Source organism: Trachurus japonicus, chromosome 21 (assembly GCF_045865225.1).
Source record: "Trachurus japonicus isolate A0001 chromosome 21, Traja_1.0".
Taxonomy (NCBI): Eukaryota; Metazoa; Chordata; class Actinopteri; order Carangiformes; family Carangidae; genus Trachurus; species Trachurus japonicus.
In genome coordinates this window covers 12,749,060-12,763,324 of record NC_140927.1, presented here as the reverse complement: position 1 = coordinate 12,763,324, position 14,265 = coordinate 12,749,060, and the positions used below count along the sequence as shown (strand labels likewise).

The 14,265-nt window shown below is 41.4% G+C and overlaps 1 protein-coding gene across 1 annotated transcript in view; it reads left to right on the top strand.

Moving 5' to 3' along the window:
• LOC146964853 (ephrin type-A receptor 6-like) overlaps positions 1 to 14,265 on the top strand; it is a 173,454-nt gene that overhangs the window by 148,770 nt on the left and 10,419 nt on the right. Inside the window, exons 9-11 of the mRNA XM_085764227.1 lie at positions 9,495 to 9,565; positions 11,809 to 11,934; positions 12,467 to 12,652. Of these exons, the coding sequence (XP_085620353.1) occupies positions 9,495 to 9,565; positions 11,809 to 11,934; positions 12,467 to 12,652 (383 nt within the window). The remainder of the gene's footprint in view (positions 1 to 9,494; positions 9,566 to 11,808; positions 11,935 to 12,466; positions 12,653 to 14,265) is intronic.

Genomic DNA, 14,265 nt, shown 5'->3' with positions numbered 1-14,265 from the left:
AGAAACATATAGTAAATAATAGCGATCTCTTGTGTTTTGTTAATCCATCCACCCAGCCCAGCCTCCTCCTGAGGTGGTCAGTCTTTATTTATTTTTATCACCCAACTTCCTCCTTTTGCTCCCGCCATAATTACTGCAGGTGCTAGAGGTCGCCTAACAATAACACGTCACTACGGGTCATAATAAGCTGTTTGCACAGAGCACTATGGGCTTGTTTTTTACAGGAGGACAATCTCATTTCTTTCTGCATCGACCGCATGAGCTTCATATTCCTTGGCTAGGTGTTCATTATTTCCTCCAGGGCATTGGCACAACCCTCCATTACAACAGACTGTATTACATTCTGCTTCAACAATTGCCTTTGGACTCTGAACTCTGGACCACTGTTATCAAGAGATAGGAAGTGTGCTGAGGAAGTGTGGGCAGGTACGAGGTTTGAACAGGTGCTGTTTCTGGATGTGTCTGTGACCTCATAGAAAGAGCAATAATATAATAATAATGTGTTTGAGAATGTGGTGTTGCATTTCAATTTAAAGGGATAGTTCACCCAAAATTCAAATTTCACTCATTATCTACTCACCCTCATGTTGACTAAGGGCTGGGAGAAGTTTCAGAGTCCTCTGTGCCTTCTCTGAGTTACAGCGGGGCTCCGTGCAGCACTGCATGTCCATATGACGGTTGCGAACGGAGCTCACTTTTCTTCGTCCAAAAAGACACACCAAAAAACATCCAAATACCTCCATAGTGCTCGTCTGTAATGTCCGTCTTGTATTGAAGCCCCAACATGAGAAATTGTTCCGAAAAAAATTAAATAAGTCTATATTTTAAGCTTGTTTGTAGCAGAAGCTCCCAGTGTCTCAGTTCACTGCTCTGCCTGTGTCTTAGCTTAAAATATAGATTTATTTAATTTTTTTTGGAACAATTTCTCATGTTGGGGCTTCAATACAAGACGGACATGTTTTTTGGTGTGTCTTTTTGGACAAAGAAAAGTGAGCTCCGTTCGCAACCGTCATATGGACATGCAGTGCTGCGCAGACCCCCCCTGAAACTTCTCCCAGCCCTTAGTCGACATGAGGGTGAAATTTGAATTTTGGGTGAACTATCCCTTTAATACCTTACGCCTTTTTTTGTCGAGAAAGTGTAGAGAACATCTGCACAGCTCCAAAAAAGTGTTGACAGGTCCAGATGCTACAGTAGTAGAGACCAGCACTCACGTATAAATATATGCAATATTTACTGTGAGCAAACATATGTGCTGTATATACTGTACGAGGGCCTGTCTCTGCTATTTTTATTTTGATAGTGACAGTGTGAGATTGACAGGAAATTAAGGGAGAGAGAGGATGGATAACATGCCACAAAGGGCTGCCAGTCGGATTCAAACGCGGGCAACTGGCGTTAGGACTAAGCCTTCACGGTACATGCTCTACGGGGTGAACCACTCAGAATAATTCTCATTTCACCCCGTGCAAGCCATAAGTACACAGACACAATGTTCATGTATAATGGAGGAGGTGGACACACATTAACAAAATTAAAATTCAGAGAAAACACTCAAAGCAAGTTAAATTGGGGAAAATTGAAAGACTCAAAAGAAGCATCTGCCCCAACACTGAGGACACACACTCGAAGCACATACAGTACCCACATAGGCTCACACACCTACACATACACAGCCGTCTGTTTTTGTGTTTGTAGATGTGTGCGTAGGTGTGTGACTCTGCAAAAAAGAAATCAACAACACTGGGGCAAGAAAAAGATTAGGTTTTGCTTCAGGAGTGTGCAGTTTGAAAACAAAATAATTTGACATTTCACTACGAAGGTGCTGAATAGAGTAAGAAGCAAGCACCAGAAGTAGAAAACACATAAGAGGTGAAGCCGTGTGAGACAAGCAAATGGGAACCTCCATAACTGCATGTGATAATCTGCAACTCTTGTCAACCAAGACAGCACACTCGCTTTTTCAATTGGTATTTTTAATCTCAACATTAATACACTCTTCTGCAGGTAAGACTGCAGTTATTAGACAGCACAATGTCTGTGGAAAAAATACCTGACATTTAAGGTTCTCTCAGTCACATCGACACAGTCTGAAGGAAGCATTTCCAAAGCCTTTTGCGTTGTGTTTCCCCGTCAGCTCCATTAGAGGCTGGACATCATACAGTCAAGTTTGTTTGAGTTGCTCACTGTGTCAGTAGTCAGGAGAGATCTTTATGCATTTTAAGAAGTATTGTAGATATGATTAGGATGACTGCACATTTGGATACACATCATTTGCAAAGGTCGGGTTAACGGGTTTGCATATAAATCTCTCTCACACAACTGCAAATGCTGCAGGTGAATTTAAAAGCAATGATCTTTATTGGACATAAAAACTGCATGTCAGAAACTGTGATGAGATATTATAGAAAAGACTCACACCAAACACCAAAACTGACTTTTATCCCACACATGGATCCATCTGCTATCTACTGAAATATTAGTGAACAAATCCAAAAAATTAAGAAGAATGAAGTCAAGCCTGGTCTGATCATAACCTCGAGTCCTACTATAGTAAAATGAATTTGAACACCAGTGTGAGCCTACAAAGGTTTGTTACATTTTCAGATGAGGTGAAAACCGTAGACTGTATTTGAACACTCAACTGAGCTCAATGGAGCTGTGAATGAATATTTAATATCATGTGAAGAATTTGAACAACTAGCTAACATGGCTTGACACTGAGAAGAAGACTTGCTCTCAGAAAAAAAGTCTTCACATCTCAGCAGTGTGACTCTCAGATCCTCCCAAAACAGCATCTAGTCCCTTTGGAGAAACTGCATTTCAACCGTGTTTCAGTTTCAGTTTCACAACTGAGCACTGAACTCTGTAGATTCATGATGCCTTTATGACAAAATAATTTTAAGTCAGTCCCTTTACCAAAAAAGTCATATGCGGTGTAATAGCAGTATGTGTAGGAGGGACTCTGTTCCTAATTTATTTATTTATTAAAAACTCATCAAAACACCAGGTGCAACATCTTTGTGTGTTGTCACAAGAGGAACTTTTCTACCTCAGTCTAGCTAAAAGCAGTCATAGCAGTAGTTGAAGTAGTTTTTGACTTCACCAGTCTGTCACATCTGCAATCCGTCTGCCCTGTGTGGGAGGGACTTTCACTCTCTTTCAGTTTGAAAAAGCTGCAAATGTACTTGAGCTGCTTGAGAAAGATTAGAGCTTCCAGTGACATAGTTCTTTTAGGTTGTACAACACTAGTGAGGATATAAGAGGAGCTGCTGCACGAGGAGCTTTAACACCTGGCTGCCCTAAAAGCTTCTGAAATTTACATCTGTTTGCATTTGCTCGTTCTAAATTTGAAGAGTTAGAACTTCTGCGAGAGCAATGCCGCTACAATTTCACAGGTGTAGGCTTGCTGAAGAGTTTTAAAGTGTGTGTACTCATTATCCTTGGATCCTTGCAGCTCTTTTTGTATCATTTTCTCCATATTTTCTGAAATCCCATCTTTCCGCTGCGCCCTCTGTAGCGTCTGCAGCAGAGATGTGTCATGGTGGACCGACTGCAAGGGGAGTTAGGGCAAGAGAGAAGTGGTTTTGTATCACGATGCTTTGATTGGGGCTCAGGGCAAGGTTGTTTTACTGGTGTGCGTCGGTGGGGAAAGTATTTGTGAATGTGTGTGTGAATATGCATTGAAACAATGCTCAGCAGCCCAGAGGATCAGTGAAAGAAGCCAAGGTCTTCGTGTGTGATAAATGTCTTTGTGTGTCTTCGTGTGCAGCTTCTTTTCAACATGAAAGCCAGTGGGACAGAGGGATAGGCGGATAAAGGGGATCAGAGGATACGACTGGAAAAGGCTGATAAAGGCACATGCCACCATTTCTTTAATGAACAGCTTGACCCCATCAGCACAGGTCAACAGTGGCTTTTCAAATCCCCTTCTTGTCCTCTCTGCCAGTGTTACTCGACATGTTATCTGTTCTGTCTATCAGTGTCCAGGATCCCACAGACTTGGCTGAGGTGAAGCCCCAATCTGGCAACCTGTGGCTCACAGCCCTCCGACACCTGCTCTAATCTGGCAACCTGGATTATGTTAAATCCTCAAAAAGAAGGAGGCTCACATGTGATCACATGAACCCACACACACTCATATAAGCAAGCATTTACAGACAGACTGTCTCCACTACTACATGTTGATATTGCTCATGGTCAGATCCACTCACTCAGATGTTTAGACTCTTCCATCATGCAATAACATCATGGTGGGCTTTGATCAGTCCCAAATTCATTCTGCAGCAGCACAATAAGCCCGAACACAAAGGCAGAGTCATAAAGAACTGCCTTCAGAGATAAGAAGAACAAAGAGTGTGCAACAGATGTTACGGCCTCCTTAGAGCCCTAACTCAGTCACTCTGCGCTGGCCGCCTTCAGCTCCACAGACATTATGTGCTGCAGACTTACTGTATCCAGTATAAATATGCATTCACTGAACACCTGCACATCTGCTGATTCATGCGATTATCAGTGAATCATGTGGCAGCAGTGCTAGAAAAACATGCAAATACAGGTTAGGATTCTGTTAGTGTCCACATTCAACATCAAAATGAGAAAAAAATGTGATCGCAGTGATTTTGAACATGGTGTGATGACAGGTTTGAACATTTTCAAAAGGTGTTCACACAGGACAGTGTTTAGGCTGGTGGCCAGGTGGTGGTTGGAGCTGACAGAGAGGCTGTGGTAAAACAGATATCCACTCTTTACCACTGTGGTGAGCAGTAAAACACCTCAAAGAGAACAACACCTTGAAAACTGAGGCAGATGGACTACAATAGTAGACAGGAATAGAAGAGGCTGCAGTGGGGACAGGCTCACTAAACTGGCTATGTGAAGACTGGTAAAATGTAGCCTGGTCTGGTGAATATGGATTTCTGCTTCTGACTTGTCAACATTATGAATCCATGGACCCAAACTGCCTTGTGTCAAGATCTGACCCTTGAGATGTAGAGTAAGAGACTGGCAGCATGAATGCTCAGCAGACAAATCTATAGAAATGAGAAGTGATAAGGTCGTGCCTATGCGAAGCAGAATCTCGAAGCAAAATGTCCAAAATCTTGTGGAATCAAAACTATGAAGATCTGTTGATTTGAAAATGAAGGTACTGTATTATAGTGAGTTTCTAATTGAAGTGGTGAGTGCAGTTACCAGGAATACAAGTTTAGCATAGTAAATATGTGTGTGATCAAACCAAACAAAAGAGCTAAAAAAGGGTTCAAAATATAAAATTGGGGAGCTGCAGGATCTGTTGTGTAAGGTTATCCATTTGCAAATTGTTTGGTTTGGTTGTGTGTTGTTTTTTTAGATCCAACTTTTTCATTTTTTGTGTTGTGATGTAGTGTGTAGATCAGACTGTGACAGACAGATTGAACAGTGAGTGCACAGAAAAGGAAATGGGCCTATTTTTTTATTTTTTATGTTGTATAATATACTGTATTCCTTCAAAGTGTGAGCAAAATGTGGACCTTCCTTGAACAACAGAAACAGGTTTCAACAAAATTGTGAAGCTGTTGCTTCACTGATTGTTGTTGCTTTTAAGGAAAAGGTCAGTTTGGAGAAGTGGCATTTTCTTGGTTATATTTTTGTTTAGAAACGATTAATCTGGAATGTCATCTTTGCACTGTAGGTATTTTATGTGAAGAATGTGCCATAGAAAGGTCAAAGGAAAAGTTAGCCTGGAGTTGTAATTCCAATGTAATGTGTAGTGTCAATTGTTTAATTTTGTACCACATCTTTAGTTACATTGCTGCTAATGTTTTGTGGGTTCTGTATTGTGGCATTGGCAGTTTTACACCATGTGTTCAGTCCCACACTGTGAAGTCACTACATCTCCGAGGTATCAATCAGCATATTGGGAGCTGGAGATGTGGGGAGTGATGTAGAGCGCTGCATGAAGCCAAAATGAGACAGATTATGTATTTTGAAGTGTAATTCATAATCAGTTATGCTTAATATTAACATTTGTTGACAAGTCATTATATTCATGCTCTGCACCCAAACTAGAAATAAATATGTCAATATCATCATGTCCTGTGGGACCAAGCTGTAGACCTCTGTCCCTCAGCTCCCACAGCTCTCCAGGAGGGAGATAGCATCACTCATCCAGACCACAGTAGTGGGGGCCCAGGGCTTGGGGGAGAGGCGGACTTGTCTGGAGCAGTGACAGTGAGGAGAGGATTGTCCTCTGAAGTGACAGTGTGACTATGTGAGATCTCTGTTTCTGTCTCTGCTCTGGCACTGTTGGGGGTTTGGGTCAAGTCTCTGGGCTCTGCTCTTCTACTTGCTGCCACTCTTTTAAAGCCCTGTTCAGACATACTCTTTATTACGTGCTGTAAATGTGTTGGCAATTTAACACATCAATCTCATATTTGAATAAATGCCAGCTTACTTGTCTATAAAAAGTCAGGACGGCGGTCTGTCTAAGAAGCACTTTACATTTCTGTCACACATCCAACAAAGCAAAACTCTGAGTTAATACTGTCACACTGACAGAAAGCTGTAAATACACAGAGGTTTTAAAGACATGTCTCGTTTCCCTTCTTAAGACCACTGTTGTGAATTTATCACTCAATTACCGTCTCTTATGTGTATAACATCAGTCAAAACACTAAAGAAACTGAATCAGCTTTGAAATTTCAAGTTGTTAAGGAGTAAAGTTTTGCTTGTTTGTTATTCAATGTCGGCTGCACACAGCATCATCTTCCATTAAAAAATCATAATAAACAGTATGTGAGTAAAGAGGGATTCAGAACAAAAGTCACAGCCTTGAGTTTGTCATTTTAACTAGTGGGGTTGCTGTGGGACCGTATGCGGCATAATTCTATAGTCTATCTAATAAATTATGAAATATGAGAACATTTATAAGGGGATCCACTGGGGAGGAGTGACAGGGAGGGTCCCTCATGCACATGGTCATTAATTAAGCCCTCTACTGCAAAATAAGTTTTAAAATTCATCAGGATACCTCCTGAGCCAGAATTGAGAGCACCTGTCTACCTTCATCATTATTTTCCATCTCACAGCTCCTCTCCAGCAGTGCCACCTCTCCCCCTCGGACGCCACTTGTTAATGACTGAAGAGGAGTTGGGACACAACGGAGTTTGTTTTTTGTTTTTCTTTAGAAATCTGAGATTAAATTAAATCAATGAAATACACACATGGCCCTAATCCTGAAAAAGTCAGTCAAAGTCTGATTTTAAACTAAGAAAAACAAACATTATTTCACTTGTGGTCTTCCTTTATTGAGGATTTAGGTGATACTGAACCAAGATTGAAGGCTCTTAGCTGATGTTTTATTTTTATGGGTAAGTTTGTCAAAGTTATTTAAAAGGAAAAAGACATTCTTGCTTTAACCACAGCTGATACTGTATCTGACCATGCAGAGAGTTCATGTTGAATTATTATTGAATTATAAATGCTGCTGAGGTTCAGAGCCTTTATGAATGCACTACTACTGCAGCAGGGGAGGAAGTTGTAGCCTTGTATTAGTCCTTGTCTAACCGATATACCTGTACATACGTCTCTGATTTAAAAGTTACAGTTTTGTCCATCCATCATCCACCCTGGACAGGTCGCCAGTCTATCACAGGGCTGGCATATAGAGATACAACAACCTCATACACTCACATTCACATGAAATTTAGTCATCAAGGAACCTAATTATCATGTCCTTGGAAGCCGGAGAGCCCACGATGGTAAAGAGAGAATAGGCAAACTCCACACAGAAACGTCCCAGGAATAGAGAGCCTCCTTGCTGTGAGGCGACAGTGCTAAGCCCCCTGCTGCTGTGCCGCCCTCCCAGTTTTGTTTTATGCATAACTTGTTATAATGAACTCCTAGTGTAGCCAGATCAGGTATGAAAAGTGAAAATTGGGGACCTTGAGTCAGAACTGTAATTTAATTTCAGTCTGAAATTTCTGCAGTAACCTGATGTTAGAAGAGGAGTGGTATGGAGGACATGATTCCTGCCTGCTGCCAGAATCATCATGATAGTATACTGTAGTTCTGAGAGTCACACCTATAATCTGAGATGACAATTTCATGTATTTCACTGGCTCTACTCCAAATGGTCCACTTATTTACTGCAGTACTGTTTCACTGAGGATTACATCGTATATTTTAATGTTTTACCACAGGACTGTCCAGCCAAATCTGAACCACAGTGATGGCAGCTCGGAAAAGCACTTATTGTTTTATTTTTGAAGCATCATCACAGTAATTTAATGATCCATTTTGTCATTTAAGTGTGTGGACTTTTTGTCATGTATTTATCTGCGTAGAGGTTTATCACATTTATTGCGTTTTTAGCTTCTGCTCAATCACAGAATGTGCCTTAAATACTCTGTAGCTGGGGTATTTTTGAACAACGGTTTTTGGATTAAACAGAAATGTGTTTTAGCTGTGAGTCAAGTCCACGTTCGCACACTGTACTTTGCCATGGATGTGATTGTAGATGGTTGTACTTTGTGTTTTCTCAGTTTTTGATTTCAGAGTAGCATCCAAGCATCTATTTGGATAAATTCCTCTGTGGTCTTTTGCAGATGCTGTCATCTAATCTCGCAGCTTTTCAGACTTTCTTGGCAGACAGGCTTTTTATCAGTCATTGGCTGTCTGTCGGTCTCTTGGTGCCCAGATAAACTCTCACACAAACACACACTCGCACACACAGGAGGGAGTTTTTGCATTAGTGCGTGCAAATGTACCTCCCTTCTGTTGCTGTTTCATTCTCAGAGCATCTGTTTCTCTAAGTTACGTGCACTCATCGACCCAGACCAGGCGACCCCTCTTTCTTTCATCTTTGCAGGAATTTGCGTGTCTGCGCATATTTACTGTATCCTGGCATAAAACTTGTTTAGCACTCAAGGCCAGACTGTCACTGTGTATTAATATTTTTCTTCAGATGAATCACTAAACTTTACCTTACTGTTCTGTTTTATTCTGTCCCAGTTGTTTTTTCTGTTTTCCTTTCATAAAGTGTTTCTATGAAAATGGATGGCAGCTTTAAGAGCCCAATTAGCCTCTGCGAAATGACTGAACCTTTCTCTTTCTGCTCCTACCTCCTGGTTCATGTCTGGTTCACTCATTTCTCCATCTATTTTATCATTTGTGTTCTATTTTTCCACAAGTCACCGCACAGAAACTCAACATGGAACCACACAGATGGATGTTTGCCTCACTGTCACATTTCACAGTTCATGAAACTGTTGAATTAAGCTGCAGGTGCCACTATTCAAACCTCTACCACAGTCTGAGTGTGAGGTTGTTAAAACACCTCATACGATCTGCAGTTAGGTGTGTGTGTGAGAAAAATTGTGAAAGAAACAAAGTAAAGTCTTATGACGTTCCCACAGACACACACATTAGACCTGTTTCTAACTTGCCTTTCTTTTAGAGAGTGTAATTCCAGACAATATTACTGCACATTTTAGTTACATTCATTTATTTTGCAGGTGTCAGTGGTACTTCAAGGCCAAGATGACCTCAGAGGAGAAAAGGAGGGCCAGTTATCAGAATGGACATGGTGAGTGAGATCAGTCTTTCTCTCCCCTCTCTGTTGTTTTGAATGGTTTTTGGTTTTTTGCCTCTTTCTGAGTTTTGGCATTTTCACTAGTTTCACATTGCAAAAAGATTGAGTCAAGGATAATCAATTTACATATTTATGGTAATGATTGTGGGGGAAGTCTGTTCAGTCTAATTGTAATGGAATTTAAAATCTGTTTGGAACACTTCACAACATTAGTGTTGAATATTGCTTTTGCCAAGAGCACCAAACCATTTGGCGAAAACGTGCCAGGTTTTCTTTTCTGTGATTTGTTTTTGCCAGTAAACGAGGCTGAAACGAGAAGAGAGAGATTCTGTGAGGCACAGTTACCAGCTAACAGGATAGCCACCTGCTCTTCTGTTTGCATTCAACGCAGTGCACTGTATGGATCATTTCCCATGTGTTTCTGGAACTATGCATATTTAAAATTTGTTTAGGAGTGACAAAACCCCACCACACGCTTTACAGAATGCAAATGCAAAGACTTTCTGGTGAGAGAAGAAGTCAGAGAGAAATCAACAAACCACCGTGCACCTTCATCTTTATGTCTACTCTTCCCTTTCTACCTGAGTAGTTTTTTGGGAGGACTTTTGTTTTGGGGTTTTTTTTTCTTGTTCCCTGAGCTGTTTGCTTTTGCTCCCTTGTAATTTTTTTTCTGTCTATTTTCCTGTTGTTTGTCTTCTAATACCCAACTTCTCATTCCTGACATGGAAAAACACAAATTGAAGTGAAAGCTGTACAAAAATGTTTGTGCCATGACAACTGCAAGATGAGAAACAGACAGGAAAGAGAAGTGAGGATGAGGGCAAACAGGTAGAGGGGCAGGGGAAGAGAGGGGAGGACAATTTGGGTGGGGAACGTTTTAAGAAGTTGGATCGAGACTGGAGACACAGAAAGAGATAGAAAAAGGTAATAGCGTTGAATGTAGCTAACAAGCTGTCACGTGACTGCTACGCGTCATGTGACCAGCAGTCATGTAAAATCACCTGTTCATGCTTTTGCGAACGTGATGACTCTGCAAGCGAAACACGTTGCTCGCGCTCAATTAAGAGTAAAGTCTGCCAGTGTGCTGTAGTTTTTCCATTTCAAGTTTATGTTCCACGTTCCTGCTGCTCACCAGCACCCGACTCTACAGGAGACTGTGCACAGATATTTTATTGACCTCAAGCTGACAAATTTTCCACTAGAATTGAAGGCGAGGAAACACACTAAAGTGTCTTTGTTTACCCATAAAGCGTTGATGTTAAAAGCCCCCCTTTGTCCTGTGTCCTGTCTCGGGTCTCTGAACTGAGTTTGGCGTTGAGCAGAAGTTTTGGGAGGAGAACAGGCTCCTCTGGGTTTGACTGGTGCCGGTTCATGCATCAGAGAGAACTGATTGTTGTTTTCTATACCACATCGATCCCTGAAAGAGTAACACAGCTTTTGTGTAACCTTCCCCCAGCCCCCACCACTGGGAGGTCAGGTGTCAGTGCGAGATCAGCAGCAGCCTGTTAAAGATCCACTGACTTGCTCATAGACACTTAAGCAGGTGGATGCTTCCTTTAGTACAGGCTAAAGGGCTCAACACATTGCCTCGGCAACAAAAGACAAGCTAGTGATATGCTGTTATTTTTGTGTGTGTGAGTCTCACACATGACTGCACATGACAGTATTGTTTTATGTATGTATATATGTCATGCAATTACACAGTATAACAAAAATAATTACAAAAGTTGAAATTGACTGACTTCCCTGTTCGCCCTCTCAATCACAGCACAGCATGTTAAAGTGGTAGAACATAATTAAGTATGTGGAGGCGTGTCTCGTGAAGTCAGCTTATCGTACAGTACTGTAGCTGGTAGTTTAATATTTGTTGTGACAGTAAATATACTAAAGATTAACCTCACACAGGTTTGTAAACCAAAATATGTCGTGTGTGCTTTTTTAATCACATCTGAATTTCTGCAGTCTTTCCACACACTCCCTGGTAAATGCAGAGTTACCTCTGTCTGCAGGGTTCCAGTGCCCCGGGTTGGGCTTTATTTATAGCAGCAACAGTAGCAGCTGTAGAGATAGATCATAACATTAAAGCAGTAAAAGTAGTCCCAGTAGTTCATGGCAGCAACAATACAACGTATCAGTGGGCCATTAATTTGAATATATGATTGATGTGAGTCTAAAATCATTGTGGTTTGTGGTATACAAAACAAGCACACTGTCTCTTATTCTCTCTGTGTTCACAGTCCCTTTCCCAGGAATAAAGACCTACGTAGACCCCGACACATATGAGGACCCCACTCAGGCTGTCCACGAGTTCACCAAGGAGATCGACCCATGCAGGATCCGCATTGAGAGGGTGATCGGAGCCGGTATATACACAGTTACTTATTCATCCACTTGTGTCTTACTGATTCATGCAGTCCGCCTGTGGGTGGGGGAGGATCAGTTTACGTTGGTTAGAATGACAATAACTTCAAATGTGCCATAAGAGATGATCTATTTTCATTCCACTCATAATTGCTGTGAACCGCCCTCTCCTCTATTGTACACACTGAAGAGGACGCCTTTTTTCCATTTCCCTGTGTCTCACTGTCATTTTCTCTGCACAGACTACAGGAATATTAAAGCTTTAACATCTTTAGCGAACAAAAGAAAGTGTAAGAATAGATTCTGTGCTTTTTTTAGATGGTGAAATAGAGAGTTTTATTAAGTTAGACCAATCAGACAAGAGGCAATAATGCTGGATTTTAGAGGAGAACTGCAACACTGCCCCCAGGTGGCATACTGTACTGTCACACAGTGAAGGTGTCAAGTGGAGGTGATGGACTCCTCACTTTTTATCTTCTGTTTGTGTGTGTGTGTGTGTGTCGGTATGTGTGTGTGTGTGTGTGAGTACCCCAGGCGAGTTTGGTGAGGTGTGCAGCGGTCGCCTGAGAACACCGGGGAAGAAGGAGATTGCCGTGGCGATAAAGACCTTGAAAGGAGGCTACGTGGAGCGTCAGAGGCGAGACTTCTTGCGTGAAGCATCAATCATGGGCCAGTTTGACCATCCCAATATCATCCGGTTGGAGGGCGTGGTCACCAAAAGTAAGAGGAATTATGGGAAACTTGGCATAGCTTACTCCATGGATATATACTATATCACTTTCTCCCATTTTCATGTCACCTCTGTCAAATCTGAGTGTCAATCATCCTGTGTACAAGTAATACAGTCAGTCTGCTGCCTTTGCCTGTACGTTCATGTCCTGCATTTTCCCAGGTGTGATTCCAGTAATGCACAGAGAGACAGAGACAAGAAAACGTCACTGTGTTATAGAAACATTTGCCATTCAGTGTGAAAATTACTCTGTTGACAACCCAACTGCTGCACTGACTTTTCGCCTAAATACTAAATAACATGTAATAAGGGCATTTAAAGTCTCTGGGTCTTTACCCATCAGACAGTTTATCACAGGCTGATGGGTGAGTAAGTGTATGACATTGGTTGTTTCAGTGGTAAAATACAGTAAAAAGACCTTGAAGGTTTGTTTTTCTCCACATTACCTAGATTACTGCCTGTTCTCTTTATACAGTATGCACAGTTTTGTGTCTCACTGTGAATATGTGTGCAGTGCACACACATGCGTCAGTGTTATGTGTAAGTGGCCAGCATGCATCTTTGAGTGTAGGCTCAAATTCACTGTTTCTGTGCAGGAGTGTGTGTTATCTGCACAAGGTGAGTGTGTGTGCCTGCGTGTCTGAGTGTATGTGTACGTGTGTAAATGTGAACTTGTTAACGAGCTCTGTTTTACGGGGCTCACCCAGCGCAACATATGGTTGTTTTTACAGGGGGTGTATAAACTGAGACATGGCTGTGAATATAAATGTGTCCCCTGAAGACTCACCACCCCTCCCTGAATGCAGATAAAGGACACTCCTCAGCTCTGACCCCACTGACAAGGATTCAACTTATAAGAGATTTTAAAGGCCCATACTGCCATTATTCTATCATTACATCTGCTGATTGCTGGTATTTTCCACTGATAGGTTTAACTACTCACATACAAAGTGTAAAACAATATGAACATTGTGAGTCAGCTATAACTGGCTTCACTGAATAGATATTCAGGTCTCTTATTTGTCAGTGACAGCTTTTTCAGAGCTATTGACTTCACTAGACAGTTTGAGTATTTGATTTGGACAGTCTTTGTATGTTATTTGGCCTTACCTTTTAAATTATTTTTTCTCATTACAAGGAAGGGTGAGAAACTGATATAATACAGCAGATATGCACAAAACATAATAATTTTGTCATTGTTTAAAAGTGTTATTGCTGTTGTCTGTTTGCTATTGCAGCACAGCTGACATTAACCCTGAATCTGTTTTCTCACCAGTCAGTCTGTCCAAAAGCTTCATCATTGCAATGGAAGATGTTATAATGTGTCTTCTGGGCAGCACTTTCCTTCACATTGCCTCAGTGCTACAGTCAATATGCAAAAGTGATGAGATGGGCGAGCTAGTTAGCATGCTCACTCCACTACCAGGAAAGAAGTGATAAAAACAGAAGCACAACAACACAGTGTTAACGTTGTTGACATTGCCGTTACTTACATAAGACTGGAGACAGTAAAGGAGTTTGATGCTGAACTCACAAAGTTTCTTCCAGATGTAGCTGTAATGCTAACACTGCTTATAGATCCTCCTGGAAAAGATAAAAAGTT